Source organism: Pomacea canaliculata, linkage group LG10, assembly GCF_003073045.1.
Source record: "Pomacea canaliculata isolate SZHN2017 linkage group LG10, ASM307304v1, whole genome shotgun sequence".
NCBI classification, from domain to species: domain Eukaryota; kingdom Metazoa; phylum Mollusca; class Gastropoda; order Architaenioglossa; family Ampullariidae; genus Pomacea; species Pomacea canaliculata.
In genome coordinates, this window is record NC_037599.1 from 437,372 (window position 1) to 460,350 (window position 22,979).

General features: G+C 44.1%; 3 protein-coding genes and 1 long non-coding RNA gene across 4 annotated transcripts in view; 2 read left to right on the top strand and 2 right to left on the bottom strand.

Annotated features, from left to right (window-relative positions):
* The window catches only part of LOC112573191, a 33,779-nt gene extending 29,584 nt beyond the window's left edge, over nt 1-4,195 (bottom strand). Inside the window, 3 exon segments of the mRNA XM_025253320.1 lie at nt 1-1,931; nt 2,068-2,140; nt 4,057-4,195. Of these exon segments, the coding sequence (XP_025109105.1) occupies nt 1-1,931; nt 2,068-2,116 (1,980 nt within the window). The 5' untranslated portion in view covers nt 2,117-2,140; nt 4,057-4,195.
* Nucleotides 4,196-4,432: 237 nt separating this feature from the next.
* On the top strand, nt 4,433-11,424 carry LOC112573190 (ERI1 exoribonuclease 3-like). Its single transcript, XM_025253319.1, has 7 exons — nt 4,433-4,601; nt 5,183-5,299; nt 5,722-5,781; nt 6,594-6,682; nt 6,816-6,888; nt 10,082-10,178; nt 10,539-11,424. Exons 1-7 carry the CDS (start codon nt 4,461-4,463, stop codon nt 10,616-10,618), a joined length of 657 nt encoding a protein of 218 aa, XP_025109104.1. The 5' UTR covers nt 4,433-4,460; the 3' UTR covers nt 10,619-11,424.
* Nucleotides 4,991-6,653, bottom strand: LOC112573193. The gene is made up of 3 exons (XR_003101182.1): nt 6,572-6,653; nt 6,184-6,227; nt 4,991-5,068 (listed from the first exon to the last, which is right to left on the bottom strand). It is a non-coding gene; the product is annotated as an uncharacterized LOC112573193 (long non-coding RNA).
* Nucleotides 11,425-16,280: 4,856 nt separating the features above from the next.
* Nucleotides 16,281-17,006, top strand: LOC112573618 (uncharacterized histidine-rich protein DDB_G0274557-like). The gene has a single exon (XM_025254153.1). It carries the CDS (start codon nt 16,281-16,283, stop codon nt 17,004-17,006), a length of 726 nt encoding a protein of 241 aa, XP_025109938.1.
* The last annotated feature ends 5,973 nt before the right edge of the window (nt 17,007-22,979 follow it).

Sequence of the window (22,979 nt, forward strand, 5' to 3'; positions counted from 1 at the left end):
TTTTCTTCTGTGAACCTCATCCCCACTGCCTGCTTGTATTGCCTCACCATCACTTCTCACCACACTGCAATCGCCTTGCATCCGCCTGGCCGCCAACATTTCATCCAGCAGACCTTCAATCTCCAGCTTACCCCTGACCAGGGCACTCATGTTGATGCTACAGTCAGTGTTTGGGAAAGAAAATGTGTGTCGACTAACAGTTGTGTCACGTGGTGCAGTCAACTCGCCATCTTGTGCAGGCAGACTAGCAGTTGCATCATATGGTACAGTCAGCTCATCATCTTGTGCAGTTATCTTCACATTACCCTCCACCTGCATACTCTGGTCCATCGCTACATCCAAAGGTTGCATGGTAGAAGAATGGTTACATTCTGCCTCTGTATCAGAACCCCCCAAACTGGAGTTATTAGTATCTGGACTACACAATTTTTGATCTTCCTGCACCTTGATGACACCACAGCTTGTCAGTGCTACTGCTGCATCGTCTGGGCAGCCATGAAGATAACTTTCCTGCAAATTGTAAGACTCTAACTCTCTCTGTGCATTGGATCCTGAGGGGCTGCTTTCATTTACCACAGCATGAGAAGGTTCAGCATTATAAAGTCTGCACTGGTTGGGATCTGGCTGATCTGTGCTGTGAGCATGACCTGACTCACTCACATCTACATTACAGTCTGACAAGGTGTTGTTCCAGTCAATGTCAGGTGAGCTCTCCAAATCATTCAAGTAAGCTTCAATAGCATCAGAATCCATGTTTGCCATCTCCTCTCTGAAGCCTATAACTGTAAGGTCATCTGTAGGTGGGAAAGCCATGGTGTCTGTCAGCTGCAGTCCTTTTGAATGAAGATTTTCTTCTGCTTCTCTCTCAAGCATGCCCCCAGGAGTCCTTCCGTCTTGAAACTGCTGGCAAGGAATCGACCCTGCCTCGCTCTCATCCCACTTGCGTCCTTCCTGGCTCTCCACACGAGGGAAACAAGTCCTCTCTTTTTCCACAGTAACTGGAATCTCGACTTGCTGGTCAGCACCTGGGCTTCTGTTTGCTGAACAACTGTCTGCCATAACCACTGTCTCTGTGATCACATTCTGACCTACACCAAGGCTCTCATTCACAGTGCACACACCACTATGTTCCTGGCTGCCCACATCCAGTCTGGAAGAGTCATGTCTTGCAACACTCCCATTTATTGTGCTCATTTCTGAGTCTTGTTTGTATGAGAAACATTCACTCGAAAAAATATTAATGGTCTCACTTTCATTCACAGCACTGCAACTGTCATTTGCGGACTTGGTGGTATCTCCATGTCCAGTGACCAGAATGTCTGTTCGGGGAAGAGCGCTGAACAGCAACTCTTGCTCGCTGGCTGGTGACAAACTGTCTGTCTGAATGCCCACAGGCAGCGATGCAATCAGCCCTCGTTTCTCACTCTCTTCACCTGACCTCAGTTTGATGGCTTCATCCAGGTTGCCACTATTTGTCTGTTCAAAGGTTGAACCATTCAGCTGAAGGCTCATGTAGGACTCGATGGTGTCCTGTTTCAATTTGATCTGTAATGTATCCTCCTGCAGGCTGACTGACTGCTCAGTATTATGGACAGGCAAAACACCTGGGATGCCATTGTGGGAATGGTAGTGATCAGAATGGTCTGTGCTGGAAGTCCGATAACTGCCTAGAGTAGTCCTCACTTTCTCTCCAACAGGGCCTTGAAATTCCACAGCTGGCTTGCTCGATGTATTTCCTCTGAAACCATCATAAGAATTATCATAACCAGTAGAAGGCTGAAAACTGCTCAGATACTCTTTGAAAGGGGTGGCATCAGGAGGTAAAGTGTAGGATAGAGATGTCCAGGTAATATCCCGTTGTCTGTCCAGATAATGGACATACCCACTAGGCTTAGTCTCCTGCCCAGGTACCAGCTCATCAGCAGCTTTTTCTGATAAGACAAATCAAATTACTCTTAGATATTCTTTAAACATTCAGTTGATTTATTATGGTATGATAATGAAACATCAAAAGCTAAATCATAAACAATGGGAGAAAGTCATGCCAGTGTAATAAACAACACTCACCTTCTTCCTCAAACTGATCCAACACTTTGTCAAGGTCAACAAAATCCATGTCTTGACTAACAGATTTCAGACCCTGAGACAAATAGCAGGCAGCACTGCAATATCTGGGGTAACTTTGGAGGATGTCATAGTGGTGGAAAAGATAACTATGGTGGTAATGCTATTTTTAACATATGTAGCTTTGTAGCAATCTGATGAGTAAAAGCCCGAATTAGAGAACATGTGCTAATATTATTATTAAATCAAAGTACATTTATTCTAATAAAGATAACATTTACCAGACCTTTTAATAGATCATCTCGTGCCAGACCACCTGGTCATTCATGTTCCACATAGTTAATTATACATCTAAAAAAAGTAAAACACTAGCATGCAATGACCACACTTGCCCTGGTGTCTTGCACAGTGACAGCAAAATATTTCACATTCAAATTACTAAAGCTACCCACCTTAAATTACCACAGCCAATGACCAACATACTATTACATATACAATCAATCCATCTTTGTTGTCTGTACCAGACACAAGTTCAGAACAGAAATTTGTCTTTGACTAATATAAAGAAAAAACATGTTACAAGCTGATTTTGCATATATAAAAACACACCGACCTACCCCACACAACCTACACTAACCCCTTCCCTCCAAAGACACACACATCCTCCTCAAAACAGAAATAATAATAGTATAAGATAAATCTAAGAATCCAAAATAAAAAAGACACTAACTTAGCTGTACTGGTCATCAGACACAAAGCCCATTACTTTATCCCTAAGTTTGTCTCCTCATTATGGGTAGCTACAAAAGAGGAATGCTGCCATATAACATCACTCTCTATATTTAGATAAAATGCTGCCCTGTGATATACCCCTGTACATCTAGATAGACTGTTGGCACATGACATTTCTGTTTTTGGATGGTTTGCTGCCAAATGACATTTCACATTTAGGTTCTACCTATCTGTCTCTTTATATCTTGAAAATTAAACATGTCATTGGCTCATGTTAAAATATAGAGTAACATGGCATGGAATAATAAAAGAAAAGGACTTATGCAATCCTTTCACAAACTGTAGGGGCATTTAAAAAAAAATGCTCATCATTCTTACTTCTAACAGTAATTTTTTTGTAGGACATAATTTTGGTTTTAGTATAATTAATAATGTTTATCTTACTATTTCATGTACATTTGATTTAAAGAAAGTTTTCTCTTAATAAACATGGAAGAATCCAACACAACTATGCCAGCAACTAAAGCTATATCAAGGCGACATTGGAGCAGAGTTGTCAAAGAGAATACATGACACAAAGATGAGATGATACAGGAAGATTCTTCGTCATGCTCACAAAAGACACACATTACCAATAAGGAAGTATGAAACAGACTTTGTCAAATCATAGGGCCCCTTCAAAGACATCCAGGTCAAAGTTAAAAGATGGCACTGATACATTTCAAGATCACCAAGACATACAAAAGTCTTGAATGGAATAGTGAACAGAAGATATCCCGAGCGAACAGGACTTTTAGCAGATTCCTGGGGATGGTGAAAATGGATGGTAAGATTCTTGGGTCTCTCCTCATCCATCAAGGCCATTAAGGACTGATGATGCTTACGATGATAATATGATGCAACTTTTGAGACATTTTACCTTATAAACACTAACTCGTCCAACCACAAAATGCTGTCTTAACTCGTCGATGGTTTTTAATTTTACGATATTTTTACAGCACACGAATAAGACTGCGAATACCAAATAGCTTCAAAGTAAAAAGTAACGCACGAAATCAGAAGCAAATGTAACTCCTAAGATGGTGTGTCATTTGTACTGGAGAATGACTTCATCTGGTTGAATAGATAAACTATGTTTACACGTAAGTCACTCCAATCGTAAACATGAGCTGTACAGCGCAGAAGCGACCTCACTAAGGAAATAAATGTGTACAAAAGTAACAAGACAGCTAGCTGGCCTCGCACGATGCTAGCAAGTACCTTCAAAGGAGTTCAGTTTACACAGCAAAAGGAAAGTCTTGATGTGGCATGTGGATGGCGGGTCCACTGTTGACAGTTGCACTCACAAACAAACTCAACAGTTCAGTCGCCATCTTTGAAGACTAAGCGCCCTCTGCTGGACAGCTGCCGTCTGCTCATCGCATCGTCAGATCATCGCATCGACTCATTTTATTTCCTGTTTGTTGTTTACATATTACAGTCTGGGAGAGTGCTGGCACAGTTGATAGAGTTCAGTCTCGCTAGGTCAAGTGCCTACAAATAAATCCCAAATCTACAGTCACAAAATAAAACAGGAAGCAGGTGATCATGTGATTTCACGGAAGTCAGTCGTGCGGAAGTCTCACCTTGCTGACCTCCACTTTCGCTTTCAAAAGTAGGATTTGATGCTATCAATTATGTCCAAAATCGCCAGAATAGCTACATCCCACAGAGGTGTAGCTAGTGTCAGGAATCAGAACTTTGATTACTTTCTTGTGCTGGATTTTGAAGCAACATGTGACCGAGACAGGAAACTTGTGCCACAGGTGAGTGACATTTCAGTTACAAAACGAGGAATTTTACTTATATATATATAGTTCAAATTATAGTATTATATTCCGTTGACATGGACACTAAGATAGCTTTTATATATATATACATATCCATAGCGCACATTATAGTATTATGGTATACAGTTGACATGGACACCAAGATAGCTCTTTTATTTATATATGTCCATAGCGCACATTATAGTATTATGGTATACAGTTGACATGGACACCAAGATAACGGTGTCTTTTGCTGGCTCTTTGTAAACGATCAAAAAGGACTTATAGTATCATATATCCAAAATGCCTTAAAAATACACCAAAAGCTATCTTTAAGGAAGACTGTAAACGGCCTTCTGGAAGAAGTTTATCAGGATACAGTTACCTTTCCAAGTCAACTGCTCAGTAAATCAGGTGGGATGACGATCGATATCTGGTTTGTGCAGCTTCTCTGGTTAAAGAAACTATAAACAAATACAAACCAGAAAACTGAAGTCACCACTTGCATCATAGAATGTGATAAAAGTATCCAAAAAATAAAATGGTGCAAAACTAGGGATTGTATGTACTATTTTCAGGAGATCATTGAATTCCCAGTTCTAAAATTCAACTGCAGAACATTAGATGTGGAATCAGAATTTCATCAGTATGTACAGCCGAGAATCTACAATCAGCTGACGCCATTCTGTATAGAGGTAAAGTTAACTAGCTTTTTTAAAACATTGGAAGAGCTGACAATAATAAATATTTTACTGTTGTCAGGATTTTGAATGACATTTATAACTTTCTTAAAAGAACAAATTTTAGATCAGTTATTAATATTCATCATTAATGAGCTTATCTACTGATCAATCAATTATCGTTAAAATGTATGTCTTGGATTGAAACTACATATTTTTAATATATATTTGTAGAATAATATTAAATAACATCATGTTCTGTAATAGAGTAATCTATCACATAAAAATCCTATTTAATATGAATGTAACCTGACTGAGCAGCAAAATCTGTTGTCATGTCCTTTCATGCATGTTTGTGTATTCAGGGACTTGTTTGTACAAGTGATAGGTTTTTATTGTTTTCATCATTTCAAACTCTTGTCTGCTTTTTTCTGTAGTTGACAGGTATTGTGCAGGATATGGTGGAGAATCAGCCAAATATAGAAGAAACGCTGGAGGTAACAGAAAATTGGGTTGTGTGTGAGCGGTGCTTTATTAAATTAACAACAACAATATGATAATAGTGATATATATCATCACATTCTTAGTTGAATTTGCTCTAGGTGCACATTATTGTGGGTTCTCTCTGCTACAAACATACAAAATGTCTTTATTGTCTACTTCTGTCGACAACATAGAGATAATTTTTTATTTGTTGGGAACTCACATAAGAAATAAGCTAAACAAAATAAGGTCACACCTCACACACCTACCATCTCACTGCCAATGACTAAAGACATATCAACAAGTTGATGTTTTCTTCTATCAAGGACCAGTGCTATAGATTAAGAAACATTGAGCACCAGAAAATTGTCTTGAAACCATGAATGTAGTTTTATAACTTTAAGGAAATAGCTCACCAGTATGTCCTCATCCTTAAGCTGAGCAACCAATGCCATATTGTCTGCAAACATAGTCAACAATCAATCAGACGTTGACAAACCAGGACTGATACTTGTACAAAAACATCTGAACACATCATACAGGTTTTGTAGTCATTTCACTGGCATTCATCATGAAAGATCCCTATCAAATGCTCACATGCAGTCGCAGAGTACTTGTGAAAGGCTGTATCTCTAATAATAATATACAGTCCGCCATATTTATTGTTTCTTAATAATAATGTTAGTTTTAAAATTGTTAAGTCTGATATATTGTATATTTTTTTAAAATTAAACTTAGATCTATGTGCCTTTGTAACAATTGCATTATATCTTCTGGGTAAAGAGGTTATTTTGAAATATGCACCTTTATTATTTCTTTTCTACAGAAATTTGATGAGTGGATGAAGAAGGAGCTGCTAGACCCCGGTGCTAGATTTTCTTTTGTTACTTGTGGTGACTGGGACCTGAAGACAATGTGAGTTCAATAGAGGGGTGAGCATGTGTGTGTGGGTGGGGGGGGAGGGAAGAGAGAAATAGACTTTCAGATTTTTGTTTTAAATATATTGTTATAAATATTGTAGTATGATTTATGTTGATGTTTCCTTCAGGTTACCAAGCCAATGCCAATACTTCAAGATAACACCTCGACCCTACTTTAACAGGTGGATTAATATTAAAAAGGTGAGACTTGATATAAAATAGTGCATTCCTAAAGAAACAATGCTCACCTGCAAGATGCCTGTACAAATCCATAAACAAGATAAGGTGGTACATCTAGTCTTTAACAATACTTCAATAATAGCTCATTATTATAAATAATGAGGAATAGATATGGGGTACCTGTATTTGATATTTACAAGTAAATACACAGATTAAATTATTATTCTCTTATATTTATAGTGGTCCACCACCAGTTAGTGCAACTTACCTTGTAGTGGTGTGGTGGCTTGAGTGCCTTATCGATCCACAGAGCGATGTCGGCGGGAGCCTTGTGCTCCTGGCAGGTGTAACCCAGCCGAACAGATCTGTCAGGGGAGAGGCCAGACTAAAATGTTGCACCCCGGCCCTCCAGGTTGGGGGTTTGCTTTGGACCAACAACCCACTCATGTAAAAACAAAAGCTATTACAGAAACTGCAACAATATCACAACAAGGGCCTGGTCGGGAAGATTCCTCTCTAGAAAAGCTTATGATTCGTGCTCCTGGAAGCCTTAAGGAAGCCAGCTTGCTGACTCATTGTTTGACGACCAAGGCAAGAACCAGGATAGGGACCTGGAACATCAGAACCCTCTATGAAAGTGGCAAGTCAGCTCAAGTGGCAAGAGAAATGAAAAAATACAACATCAGGGTTCTCGGGTTATGCGAAACCAAATGGAATGGAAGTGGCTAGACCAGACAAACATCAGGAGAAACAATATTTACTCTTGCTGATGTCAACAGAGGCAACGAAGGCACTGATGGCCTGGGAACCAGTCTCACCACAGCTCATGTCAGCAAGATTCAACACCAATGGAAGGAAGATCATCATCCAATGGTATGCCCCAACAAATGCAGTAAAGGAAGAGGAAAAAGAAGACTTCTTCAGTTCCCTGCAGTGTTTGCTTGACCACACACCAAGAAGAGATCTAAAGATCATTATGGGAGACCTAAATGCCAAAGTGGGAGATGATAACACCAACAGGGAACTCATCATGGGAAGACATGGCGTCGGCAATAAAAACAGGGAACTCTTCACAGACTTCTGCACTTTCAATGACCACACAAGAATATACACAAGACAACTTGGACTTCCCCTGATGGCCAGACAAAAAAACCAGATCGACCATATAACAGTTGCTCAAAAGTGGAGACGGAGTCTTCAAGATGTCCGAGTGAGGAGAGGTGCAGGTGTTGCTACAGAGCACCAGCTCCTAGTGGCAGTCTTCAAGATTGTCTTCAAGCCAGTTATCGCAGTCTCCTAAGTCACCTTTCTTTGGCAGCTTGAAGATCATGCCTTTTTTCATTCAGTTGGTGTATTTTTCAATATTTTCTGGAAGATCTTGCAAAGCTTTGGTATTTCTTCTCCGTCCAACTTGAACATTTTGGAGCAAATCCCATGATGCACAGGCGCTTTGCCATTTTTGTGTTTTTGTTTACTTCAATCAAGGTGATAGGGCCCAGGTTTATTTCCAGGTTTTCTTCATTTTCCAGGATATTAGCTAGTACTGTAGGGCTTGGTCAGTTGAGCAGCTGCTCGAAGTACTCCTTCCATCTCTCTACTTTCTTACTTTCTTGCATTTTTAGAGGTAGGGCTTGACTGCCACCTACTTTCCGTTAGCCTTTTTGTGATCTTGTAAACTACATTCATGTCTTGTCTTCCTGCAGCTTCTTCTGCTCTCATAGCTAGGTTTTCTACAAACTTTCTTTTATCTCTTCTAGCACTCGTTCTTCCTTGTCTTTTGGGGAATATTCTTTCACAAACTTTTCTTTAGCTGTGGAGACTTCATGTTTTATCTTTTCCTCTGCTCTATTGTTTTCCATGTTTCCAGGGAGATCCAACTCTCTTTTACTGTTTTTTCTATAGCTGATGTTCTCCATAGTCGCTTCTTTCATTGTTTGGTTAAAGTTGGTAATGGTTATTTGGGTGTCATCTGTTAGGACAATGAATTTATTTTTAATGCTGTGACGAGTTTCCGCGGAACTGTCGAGTCTTTAAGTTGATCCATGTCAAAGCAATGATGTTTTTGTTCTCCCACCTTAGCTTTTCTGAACTTTAGAGCAAGTTTGCTGATTAGCAAGTTATAGTCACTGCCTATATCTGCCCCACTTTTGTCTCTGGTCTTGAAGTGTGTCTCCATTTGCTAATGTTAATGATAGTGTGGTCTGTCAGACTCTCTGTCCTGCCATCAGGTGACTTCCACGTCACTTCATGAATCTTATGCTGAAAATTTGTTCCTCCAAGTACAAGATCATTTTACTTGCAAAAATCACACAATCTGCTGCCGTTGTCTGTTATATGCCATATGCTTTCCTTTCCCATGCTTCTTTCTCTTCCTTCATTCTTGTTGCCAGTACTTTCATTGCATTATGGGTAGGGTTGTTTTCCATTTCTGTCTATAAGCTGTCGTAGAAATTATTGTCATCTTCTTCTGTCTCATTTGTTGGGGCATAGCAGATCAGGATGGAAAGCTCGATGAATCTGGAGTTGTGCCTGGTATGTAGCAGGCGTTTGCTGATTAGTTTCCAATATGGAATTCTTGTGTTGTTTCGGGATAATCATTGTAGCCCCTTTTCTAATGTTGGTCATCATTCCTTCCAGACCACAAAGTAGTGTCACCATTTGCAAGAGTCCTCTTTCCTTGGCCTGTCCAACGTGCTTGTGTATTTCCAAGAAGATCGAGTTAGTATAGATGCATTTCTTAGAGGGCCTGTACTGTTCAGTGTTCTCTCAGCAACCAATAGTAAGAAGAATTTTGGATGAGAGCAGGTCATCTCGCAGGTTGGGAACGTCCTTGTGGCTTTTGTCCACAGCCATCGTAACTCCAGTTACCTGGTCTGCCTCTTCACTGTTACAGTTTGATGGGCTGTCTCTAGTTTCAGTTTCTGCAACCGTTTTTTTTTTTTACAGGGGTGAATCATTAATCCATTGCCCAGTCCCCTGTAACCTGGAAGCCCAGTGGACCACTCAGTCTGATCTCTACCCCTTGATCTGTCCAGCATGGGTGACCCTGTCAGGAACTAGTGCTCCTGTTGGTATAGTTCTAAGGGTCATCGAGATATGCAGGCCCCTGACTGTGACAAAGTGGAGGTCTAACAGGGAAGAATTGCATTATACATTATATAATCTGAAAAACTTTGCTAGAGATAATTATCATGATGATCATCCACTGAACCAGGGCTTTGCAGATGTGACAGGCGTGTTTCCAAAAGGTCTTCAACCAATGTTACAAGAACTAAAGATAAAACAGATAGGACGACATCACAGTGGAATTGGTGAGTGAGGGTTTGTTGGTTGGTTGTTTGAGTTTTACACTATGCAAATTGGAGAGTGAGAAAGAGAGTGTTTGTGTGTGCTGAAGCACTGAGTGCACATATGTAAATGTTAGTATATCTGTTAAGAAAGAAAGACTATCCATTTTGCCAAAAACTAAACCCTCAGATGTTATTCATCAGTTATCTTTTTAAAATATTTTAAGCCCAAAGAAACCTGTTTAAATTTAACGATATTACAACATCAACAAGACTATATTTTTGCTTGGAAAATATTCATTTTTGTGACTGTCTTTAGAGGGAGATTGGTAACAGGAGACTTGTTTTCTGCATGTCACAAGACAGTTTTGCTACATTTTGCAGATGATTGCAGAAATATTGCTGCCATTTTGAAGAGCCTGCTGGAAAAAGGATACATATTCTCTACCACAGGAACTTTGTGACATTAGATTGTCAACTGTGACAGGTTGTGGTTGCTTTATGGACTTTCAATGTGAACTACTTTACACATGAAATAATGAACCAAATGAACTGAAATTATGGCTAAAATTTCTTTCTTAAATGCATTTTTTTAAAAATTACAAATCTTAGTATTATAATAATAAAACTTTATTTATAGACCATCTTATCCCACGAAGAAAGACAGGCTGAAGGTGCTTACATACATGAAGTGGCAAGAGCATACACTTATTAGTAGGCATCAAATGCGTCTTCATTCATTCAAACATAGCTCTCTTTCTCTCTCCACCCTCTCACACACAGAGGCTCACAGGGTAGAGGAAACCCGAGTACCCCAAAAAAACCAACCACAGATAGTCCTGTAATTATGTCATATTCAGAGAGAGAGAGAGTGCTGAAGTTGAGATAGGAACCTACCGGTGTTGTGGAGAAAGATGTTTTAGCTGCAGTGCCACCAGCCTCTTCCTTCACCGCATACTTTGCTTTTCTCAGGCTTATACCCCTTCATGTTGAGACATTCTGGAGTTGTCTTATTTTTTTTGCTGTTATTATATCAGATTTTGTAGCAAATGCTGTTATTATGCTGTCAGATTTGTGGGAGATTTATAGGGAGAGAGGTGTGGCTAGAAGCTAGGGAGATGCACATTAGCTGAGTCAAGACGCGTGGCACAGATTACTTCCCCAATCCTTGTCGGGGAAGCAGCAAGGGAGAGAATATGGTTACCAACAACTGGAAAGAATATTTGTCCATCACTGAATTATTGGAAGTAAATAAAAATCTGTAAGTGAGCGGACAGGTGTTTGTTGATCTCTAAAGTGTGGTGAAGACATGACAAAACAACTTTTGCAAAGCCAAGAACAGACGGGTATAGACTACAGGGTGTTTGGTATGTGCAACACAGAACGTGAGAACTTCAAGGAGGCAAGACAGCTACCGTCCTGACAAATTCTCTTAGGGAACTTCCACAGTTCTAGCCTTTCCCCACAAGTCAGTGCAACAAACTCCAAGTAAGCTATTTGAGTTTATTGTACTACAACTGGCTGCTGTTGAAAGTGGGTGTGTTTGAGCTGAACTGGACTTAACATTAGTATGGTGTGTCAAGTAAACTTAATCTGTTCTTGTGATGTGGCAGTTGAACTGGGTGTAATTTTGTAGAAGTGGTTGCTTTCTTAAGTTGTATATGAGGTAAATGGGATTCAAAAGAATAGGCTCTCTGTCTTTCACTCGAAGAAAGTGTCAGTATGTAGAAGTGTCTTTCAGGCCGCCCTTCCTACCAGATGCAAGTTGACACGAGGGGATGTACACCAACCTGTGACAACCTCCCAGCTGCCGCCTGCACTCGAGGCCATGTGATGGAGCCTTCATTAGCTGCGCCCTGACCGCTCCTACAATGGTTTTATGCTTTAACATGCTTTTAAAACTATTGTAATTGCGGAAAGTAAAGAGATTTAATGCGGGTCTCTGTGCCAGCTGGTGCGAACAGCCCCTGATAAAGTGAAGATACAGGTGTGTCCGCACACAAGCGCTGGAGTGTTGTGAGTGGTTAACACACTGCTGGAGGACTGTAGCGGTCTGTCGGCGACTGCACTCCACACTGTACCCGGGTGTGGTCACAAACTAGCGGACTTGATGTCAGCCACACTGTCACCATCCTCAGGAAGTAACTTACTTGACACTCGCTGTCAGTGACAAAAAGAGTTGTGGAAACATTGTGTCTTTCGTGACGGCCCTCGTGTAGCGACCTGACAGGTAAATATGTTCACTTCTTCTTGTTCCTATTCACCCCCAGTGGAGCATAGGGCCGCAACTATACCACGCAAAGATGTTCACTACAGCTGACCTAATCCATCCGCACATTGTGTTTGAAAGAGAAAAATGTTTTTACATCAAGGCGATTTCGCACTGTGGAGGATGGGAATCTAGGGGGAATAGAGGGAATATTTAGTATTGTTTTTATAAATTGGCGATTGTATTGTTTGCCACTATCTTCACAGGTTGTATAAAACTTTTTTTGAGGGGAGGGGGGGGAGCGTTAGAGTTTCTTCTGTTTATTAAGTAGCTCTACCTCATGTTTGGTGTTAGTGTAGTTTGATGGAAGCCTATATTTACTGTGTACCAGCATGTTGCATTCATGGTCTCTTATGGTGAGGCGCAGATCTCAAATTGTCACGATATTCATCCGCCGTACGCACTATTTCACGTTGGAGCTGAGCATCGTTCACCTTGCCTTGAGGAGCAAAGTAGGATTTGTAGTCGAGGGCCTCGCCCTGGAAAGAAATGCTCACTTGTAGAGACCAGACATCACGTGGCTATTAAAGTCAACACTAAAGTTTGAGTGTGAGCCTCGCATCGGAATAAATGGAGTCAATGACATGTTTATCTGTAAACACGGGTAACCCGCTCGTCCTTTTGACGAACTGTCACAACTGCTTCTTAAACCAACAGGTTGACCATTTGCTTGAACTGTTTCCTTTCTCTAGTTCAAATTCTTGCTTTGCTTTATTTTAATTATTATCCTATCTGCTTCTTCCTTTCTTGCAAAGCTTTTCTACCGCAAGTTTCCTTCTTGTAATTCATCGCCTAATGTGTTTGGTAAGGCGCGTGTCCTTGCGGACTGTCAGTTGACCACACTCCTTGTAAGCCACCTTGTCTCTACCGGGGTCTTGGCGCCATTCTACCCAGCGTTGTTGTTGTTGCTGTTGTTGTTGTTGTTTGCTTTCGAAAAGACAAGGATTGTGTGATTCTTTCTTTTATGCAGATGACTGCGCAGTCCCAGTGTGGAAGCGCAGAGTCTGATACAGGTGAGGCACAGAAACTCCGTTGCCGTGGTGACTACTGGATGTACTTGCTGACGTCGGGCAGCAACGTCTCTGCCGCCGGTGGGCCCAAGGGCTATGGGAGCTGCGTACATCAGTCTAGTCCATTGGCTTCTGTCGCTGGTTGTAGCTTCCACTTGTTTTGGCTTCTCCTTGAATGTGATTTTGTAGCTCTGGGCGTCCTTGCTTCCTCTCGCCTTCCTCGAGCAGTCTAGCTCGCTGTACAGCAGTTGGCGGGGGATGCGGTGACTTTCCATTCTGATGACCCGTCTAACAGTGTGGTATTGATTCTGGTGCAGTCTTCCCTCTCCTTAGTCTTGCCATCTAATGCCAAGAATGGAGCGAAGGGCTCGCACGAGGAAATTTTGCAGCTGTGTAAGATGCTTGCAGTCCAGAGTTCAGTTCTTACAGCCGTAGAGGAGAGAAGTGAAGACAGTTTGTACACTTTCAGCTTTGTGGAAACTTTGATGTTGCGCTAATTCAGTATCTTTGTTGCGAAGTCGCCCCAGTGTCTGACCCGCATAGTTCATCCTGCACGTGATCTTATCCTGCGACCCATCGCTGGAGATGATGTTGTTTCCCAAATACTGAAAGCTGTTGGCGTGTTTGTGCCGTGGATGTTGATGCTGGGGGACCACTGCAGTGGTGTCGGGAGCAGGCTGGTGTAACACCTGGGTCTTCGCTAGGCTGATGGTAAGTCCCAATGGATGGATGCCTCGCAAAACCTGTCGAGCATCAGGTGAAGGTCGCTGTCCTTGTGGGCCAGGAGGGCGCAGTCGTCAGTAAAAGGGGGTTCCTGTGTCAGTTTGTTGGAGCGGGGAGGCGCCTGAGGTTGAAGAGCGAGCCGACAGACCCTACCGCATGCAGACCCCCTCACGCATGTTGCATGTTGTGGACAACGTGGGGCTGCATGCAACTAAAGATCAGGTTGAATAAAACTGGGGCAAGAACACATCCCTCATTTATTAACATGCATCCTGCAGCAGTGCTAATTAATGCTCACGCTTCCGCCAACTGTTATTTTGGAGTCAAGTGTTTGATTCTGCAACACGCATCTTGCAGGCTACTTGTCTTCTGGGGAATCTAGCCTGCAAAGATGTTGGAGCTGTGACTGCACCTACACTTGCCTACACTGCCAACGGTTTGTTGCTGGTCGTGGTGACGTCTGTGTGTTTTCACTGACAACCACAGCCACGATGTCATGTTTGGAGCTCGCTGATTGACTGTGGTCTGTCCACCACACAAGGTGGAGTTTCCTTCAAGCACCAGCTTCTCTCTTCCTATCACTTGCTACCACAATCTTCGTCTTCGGAGGTTTGATGCTTCTGCTATCTGGAAAGCAGATAATATTAACCTTAGCAGGTAATACTAACCTTTAGCAGCTGATACTAACTTTTAGCAGGTAATACTAACCTTTAGCAGCTAATACTAACCTTTAGCAGCTAATACTAACCTTTAGCAGCTAATACTAACTTTTAGCAGGTAATACTAACCTTTGTCGTCCTTTTACCGTTTGACAGTTTGTAGCACAACACGGTGTTCTCCACTAACCTCTGTTTGTCCGCGTGTCGTGGTAGGCAGCTGAGGTGAACACATTGAAAACACACGAGCACCTCGACCGTCCGAGGTTGCTTCATCTTCTAACCCTTTCGTCTATTGATTAGTCCGCCTGCTCGTCTCCTTGTGAGTCATTTAACTCAGTTATTGCTGTTCCCGATTCCTCTTTGGTGTTCTCTTTGTTTTGATTACTTTTCAGCATGTGCGTATTATACATCGTCTTGTGGTCTCCACAGAACATGTCATTCATGAGCGTCATCAGGCGCTGTATAAGTTGTTGTTGTTGTTGTTGTTGTTGTTGTTGTTGTCTAACAGCTGACGATTGTGTTCTGCGCTAGGGTATGTCCACGTATCGCGTGATATGCAGCTGAAGGTCCTCACCTTGGATGACAAGATGCTCCAGTCTTATGCTGCTCAGTGTTTACAGTGGTTCTGATGAGTTTGTTTACTGTAAAGGTAAATCTGGTCTACGGTGGTCTTAGTCTCCTTGCACATCAACTAAAAGTGCAACCTTAGGTAGCGTGGACTGGCGCTTCCCGCGATGCCTGGAGGACAAAGGGAGATTGCAGTACACTGAACATCCATCGTTCAATGTTGACGGCCACCTGAACAAGCTGGGATATGTAAGCAGACTCGGTATTTGGTTCCTCATGACTAACAGACGTTTATTTGACAGCGCGAATAACCAGCTGTCATCTGCTCTTTAAGCGTGAGGATAACGATCCTCCTTTTGAAGCGACTGATAAGTGATGATGAGAAGTGGATTGTTTACAGAGTGCGCGAACGGTCTTGGTCCCGACGAGACAGTTCGCTTCCGACGATGTGCAAAGCAGACATTCCTCAGAAGGTGATGTTGTCGGTGTGGTGGGATTTTAAAGGCGCCGTGTTTTTACGAGCTTCTACGAAGGACAAAGACAATCCGAATGTGTACAGTCGGCGATGAGACAGTTTGAATGAATCCATCATCCAGAAACATCTAGCGCTCGTTAGTCGCAAAGGAGTCGTGTTCTGTCTCGACAACGTGAGACCACACACAATTTGATCTCCCGGCAACAGCTACTGAAGAATACTCACCACACCCACCAAACTCACCACACCCACCATGCCCACCACACTCGCCACACCCACCATGCCACCATACCACACTCACCACACCCACCATGCCCATCACACCCACCACACTCGCCACACCCACCATGCCCACCATACCACACTCACCACACCCACCATGCCCATCACACCCACCACACTCGCCACACCACTATATTCACCATGCCCACTACACCCACCATGCCCACCACACTCGCCATGCCCACCATACTCACCATGCCCACTACACCCACCATACTCACCATGCCCACCCACCAAACTCACCCATGCCCACCACACTCTCCATGCCCACTACACCCACCATACTCACCATGCCCACCACACCCACCATACCACACTCACCACACCCACCATGCCCATCACACCCACCACACTCGCCACACCCACTATATTTCACCATGCCCACTACACCACCATGCCCACCACACTCGCCATGCCACCATACTCACCATGCCCACCACACTCACCATGCCCACCACACCCACCATACTCACCATGCCCACCACACCACCATACTCACCACACCCACCATACTCACCATGCCCACCATACTCACCATGCCCACCACACCCACCATACTTCACCATGCCCACTACACCCACCATACGCACCATGCCCACCCACCAAACTCACCATGCCCACCATACTCACCATGCCACCAAACCCACCATGCCCACCACACCCACCATACTCACCATGCCCACTACACCCACCATGCCCACCATGCCCCCCACACTCACCACGCCCACCAAACTCACCATGCCCACCACACACCTAATGGCGACCTGGAAGATTCAAAGATACGAGGCTGTCAAATCACAACAAAAAGGCGGAGGGACTGGACAGGTCATTGGCACGCGAGTCGCTGTCAGGCGCAGCTGGACTTGACTTTCTCAGTTGTTCAGCTGGATCCTGACGCTCAAGCAGATGAAGAGAATATTTGTTTACATCACCATTGTTTCTCTCCGGAGTTTTGATCATAGCTACACTTCTTAGAAGCCCTCAGCCCAAGGAAACAAAAAGTAAGCGCGAACCTACATTTTCATTGTCCGTTAAAACAAGTAACGGGAATTTTACTTACTCAGTCCACTTATTCACATCTACATGGTTTTTGAAGGTAAGCCCTGGCAAATTAAAAGAACATAGCACAGTTATTCATTTTCTACAAAAACATTTGTTTCATGTTGTAAAGACAAGCAAACGTGGAGTGTTCTACTTTCTAACTTCAGACCTCACAGAAGGTTCAGCTAATACAAAGCTTCCGTTGTAAGGTGTCGACCTCACATGTGGCCATGAGGCGTTGTCCAGTTACCATGGTAACGAGGCGTCGTCCAGTTTGCCCAGATGGGAATGCCATCGGTTAAAGTTGCGAACTTACCAAGTGTAGGAATCAGCATATTAGATTCTCAGAGAGTAAAGGAAACGTGTGCTAGCCTTTAAAGAACACTCGAGGCACATATTTCTTCATGAAGACGACAATGGCCATCACGATGATGGAGCTTGGTAAAATTTTTTTTTTCACTTCTCGTGCAGCGTGTGTTGGGGAGATGAAGGTGTGCGGCCTTGTCATGGCGGGCGGCTGGTCCAATGCCTGCTGACCGGCACTGCTGACGGCTGGCGTCCTGTACTGCTTCCTCTACTTCCATTTTTCACGCCATCCGCACTCGTATCCGACCTCGCAATCTGGACTTGCAAGCCTCCACCTCCCTGCCCATCAGCCCTCACGCCGTCACGTGGTCTGGCGCGACCATGACGTGACGGAACGTGCGACGAGCGAAGGGATGCAGCACCTGCGGGAGTTCCAGAGCGCCGCACACCATTACTGGCGGAAGCTGCAGGACTTGCTGGTGGCGCGGAACCGGGCCAAGTTTCCAAGCGTGTCGTACTGGAACTGCTCGTGTCTGTGGAGAGCGACGCAGACAACCACACCGGAAATGCCACGCTGTGACGACGAAACGTGACGAGGCTGAAGACGCCGCAAGACTACCTGGCGGAGACGCAGAACTGCACGCGCTTTGTGCTGCACGGCGGCTTCAAGATGGCGGCGGTCAGCGAGGAGGAGTTGGCCTTCCCTCTGGCCTTCAGTCTCTTGGTGTACAAGGATCTTGACCAGGTGGGTGGCCACGGCAGGTGCTAAACGTTTATACGAGAAAGTAAACACGGCAACACCTCCGTAGGTCGTACTTGCCTTGAACTCTGACTCCAATGTTTGTTTGACAACGAGGCTTAGCATGTTGTTGCCTTAGAACATCTTCTGTTCAACGTTGCAACTCTCGCGCCTTGTTAACATGGTCTCCTATCGCTGTCAAAGCTAAGACCAACAGTTCCCATGGAAATTTACTAGAGGGTAGATATACAACATGCACATACATTAGTTATCGTCAGCCACGAGATGTACAACATACACATACATTAGTTATCGTCACAGATGTTACAACATACACATTACATTAGTTATCGTCAGCCACGAGATGTACAACATACCACATACAATTAGTTATCGTCACGAGATGTACAACACACATACATAGTTATCGTCACGAGATGTAAACATACAACATACATTAGTTATCTGTCACGAGATGTACAACATACGCATACATTAGTTATCGTCACGAGATGTACAACATACACATACATTAGTTATCGTCACGAGATGTACAACATACACATACATTAGTATCGATCAGTCACGAGATTGTACAACATACACATACATTAGTTATCGTCACGAGATGTACAACATTACACATACATAGTTATCGTCACGAGATACAACTCACATACATTAGTTATCGTCACGAGATGTACAACATACACATACATTAGTTATCGTCACGAGGATTACAACATACACATACATTAGTTAGCGTCAGTCACGAGATGTACAAACATACACATACATTAGTTATCGTCACGGAGATGTACAACATACACATACATTATTATTCGTCCCGAGATGTACAACATACACATACATTAGTTATCGTCACGAGATGTACAACATACACATCATTAGTTATCGGCATGTACAACATACACATACTTAGTCATGTACATAACGTTATCGTCAGTGAATGTACAAACATACACATACATTAGTTATCGTCACGAGATGTACAACATACACATACATTAGTTATCGTCACGAGATGTACAACATACACATACATTAGTTTCGTCACAGATGTACAACATAACAGTCGCAGTCACAGATACAACATACAATACATAGTTATTATCGTCACGAGATGTACAACATACACATACATTAGTTAATCGTCACGAGATGTACAACATACACATACATTAGTTATGCGCTCCTCCAGCAGACGTGTGTTGACGTGTTGTACAGCCTCAACTCATCATCTCGCCACAAGTTTGGCAAAGCGACCTTTCACCCACCCACCCCAGTTCTCCCACAGGGATGCGAGCTCCTACCATCACGACTGTCGGTTGTGGCCCACAGATGGTCTCATCAGGACAGGAGTTGAGGCTGTACTCGTGTGTCTGTGTGCGTCCCTGGTGTCACGTGGCGTCACCCAAGCCTTCGAGGCAGTGGGGTGGGTGTGGGTGGGGAACTGAAGCCGTTGTTTTGTTGTGTCGCAGGTGGTTCGTCTGCTGCGAGCGATGTACCGCCCACAACGTCTACTGTATGCACGCGGACCGCGAAGTCACCTGACACCTTCCACTCCAGCCTGCGCCACGTCATTCCTGTCTGCCCAACGTCATGCTGACTGGACACCGCTGTCGACGTCCAGTTGGCCGATACTCTGCTGCTCAGCAAGCGGTATGACGTCGACAAACCCGGCGTACTCGTGGCGCCTGTGACGTCGACACATTAGGTGTTCCTGATTCTGTTATTTCTATAGTAAACCTCGAAGCGAAAGCTGCTCGAGTGTGAATACATTGATAACAATGTTGGAAAGTGTCTGACACCTCGCTGGCCCATACAATTTTTAACAAGTTCTTTTTTTTACAAGTTCTGAAATGTAATGATGACTGCAACGTTTCGTAAGTAAATATATTTATGTCAATATGTCAATGTCACATTTCTGTTTATTACCTGATTGCCAGTGAAGCTGACACACTGCATCAGTGGGTGCACACCTTATAAATCACTCCACGCAGTGTGCTGTGTGGTTAACAGCACAGACGCTGATAGTAAACAAACAATGAATACCCTGATACAATATGTTACCTATTCACATTTCTCGTCCTTGTGTCGCTATTCGAAAAGAGCCAAAAAAGTACCTGCACCTCACACCTGCTGATGACGTCACCAGATGGACGCTTCACGCACTTGGGCTGATACTCATCGTCCCATTGCACATTAGTCTGCGATGAACGACCGAGCAGCTACTCTTGTCAATGAAGACAGTCCACTCACCAGTCCTGTAAAATATTTGTCATACTTGGTCAAATGTTCGCCGTGTTGCTTAGACTATGAATGTGCCTCCGTTTCTCAAGAGCCTGAGATCGCGTTGGGTTCTGTGTTTGTTCCCAGGAGATGTTTGTGTTTACATTCAGGGAGATGTCTGTTTGTATTCAGAGATGTTGTTATACTCAGGAGATGTCTGTCTGTATTCAGGAGATGTCTGTTTGTTGTAGGAGATCCTATGCTTGCGGATGTTGTGCAACATGCGACCAAGTGCGCTACTTTATTAACCTGACTGGTCAGGAGTTTCCCTCAAGACCAAAGGAGCTGGTTCAAATCCTGACGGCCTTTCGCGGCGCCAACGACATTCGCGGAACTCGGCATCCGTCAGTACATGGCCGACTTTCTCTCTCTCTTGTGTGTGTGTGTGCACGCGCGCGCGCGAGTAATTTGTTTGTTGTGTGTGTGTGTAAGTGCTTGCGCGCGCGCGAGTAATTTGTTTGTTGTGTTGTGTGTGTGTGTGCGCCCGCGCGCGCGGCGAGTAATTTTTTGTGTGTGTGTGTGTGTGTGTGTGTGGTGTGTGTGTGTGTGTGTGGGTGGTGTGGCGCGCGTGTATTTGTTTGTGTGTGTGTGTGTGTCCCCTTAGCACCACACGTAACCAATGTTCGGTCTTTCGTTGACGGTGGAGTTGAGAAGCTAGGTGCGCTGTTGAAACAGATTCCTGAGCGTTTTTTTCTGTGTCAGGAGGTTTTCCGGTCGTTGAAGAAAATTGCCAGCGCCTATAACCTGACGTCAGTAAAGGCTGCTGTGACATCGTGGCGTCAGCGCGCTTTTGCGGACTACGTTCCACAGCCGCGTGGCACGTGGACTTGCTGACGTGGCCACCCAAGTACGCTTTCCAGAAGAGATTTTTCAGCACCTTGAACCACAACCCAACCTGGCGCGTACCTGGCTCCTACACAGGTGACTTCTGAACGGTCAAAACAACCAAACAAGGTCACACACACACACACAAATTGTAAATATGAATTCCTTGTGCGCCAGGACTTCGGTCCGTTTGAAGAGGGAACAGCGCAAACCAATTCAAGCGTCAGAGAGAGAAAGGCGAGAGTGAGAAAAGATTGAGCAGTCACAGAGGAAGATGGCGAGACGGATTTCTTTCATCATTATTTCTTGCTGTCGGTGTCGCGTATCAGAAAATTCTAGCACTTGCTTGCATCATCTAGAGAAAGCCAGCGAACACGCACTGTTCATAAACCTCGAGTGAAGGGATAAGGGAAGTAATCCCTTTTGACACGAAAACTCGAGAAATCGCTGTTATGTCCCTTGACATTCTCACCCAGCGATCGCCTCTTTGTTATCGTGTCGAGAGCTGAGGTCAGGCGTAGCGGCAAGCAGCAGCAGCAGCAAATATTGCGTACATGTTGTATCTAGTCATATCTAACCTGATCGAATTGCACCAGTATTTGTCCACCTCACCCCTGTCCTCTACAACTCTTTCTCTCATTCTGTCCTCTTTTCCTTCTGTGCTTTTAAGTGAGTGCGTGCAGCTAAATCTTGTGTCCCCAACAGCGAGCACCATGTTGGGCTGTGTGCAGGTGGACAGCGCGATCCTTCAAGAGAATTCACCGTTTAAGCTGTGGAAACACAACGGGTTTCCGCACGTGCAGCCGTGCGCGGGCCGCTGGGTGCGCGGCATTTGTCACTTCGGGGGTGCACGACGTGACCCGGATGACCCGCTCGCGCGCCTTTTTGCCAACAAGTTTCCTACGACCTTCAGCCTCTGGCCTACGACTGCCTGGAAGGAATGGTCTGGCACAAAGTGCAGCTGGAGGACAGCGGGCGGCCCCGCCACTCACACGTCTCCTGTATGAAGAGTCCAACATCGTAAGTTCGCTACCAAGGGCCCCGTTCTCATCTGGCAATAAACTGATCGTCAACCACACCTGCGCATCTGTCTTTCTGTCATTCTGTGTATTGCCTGTGTGTCTGCGTGCGCGATGGAGCGTGTGACAACATGTACAGTATCTCGATTCCACCCGTTACGACAGGATGCTGAACGCAATGAGATGTGCGACAGTCGGGCGGTGAAGGGTTGCACGGGTCAGACCCCAGACTTGTAGAAGTTTGTATTATAGGTCTTGTACAGCTGTTAAAACGTATTCTGCCGGCTACACATGTATCGTCCATTAACAGCCAGACTACACAGTATAGACTACAGTCTACAAAACACTCGACCACCTGTATATTGTTACCCGATGTAACAAACAGGCCCCGTATGCATGTAGACCGGAGAAGGGGTCTAATCGGCAGGGTTGTCCATGGGACATATTTTTCTATCCCGTCCCATCCTATCCCATGGCAATTTATGCCTGTCCCATCCCGTCCCATCCCATGGGACGTTTCCCATGGGATTCCTATAGTAATAACATCCCTATGGACAACACTGCTGGTACGGCCAAAACAATTTTCGCACTTACTTT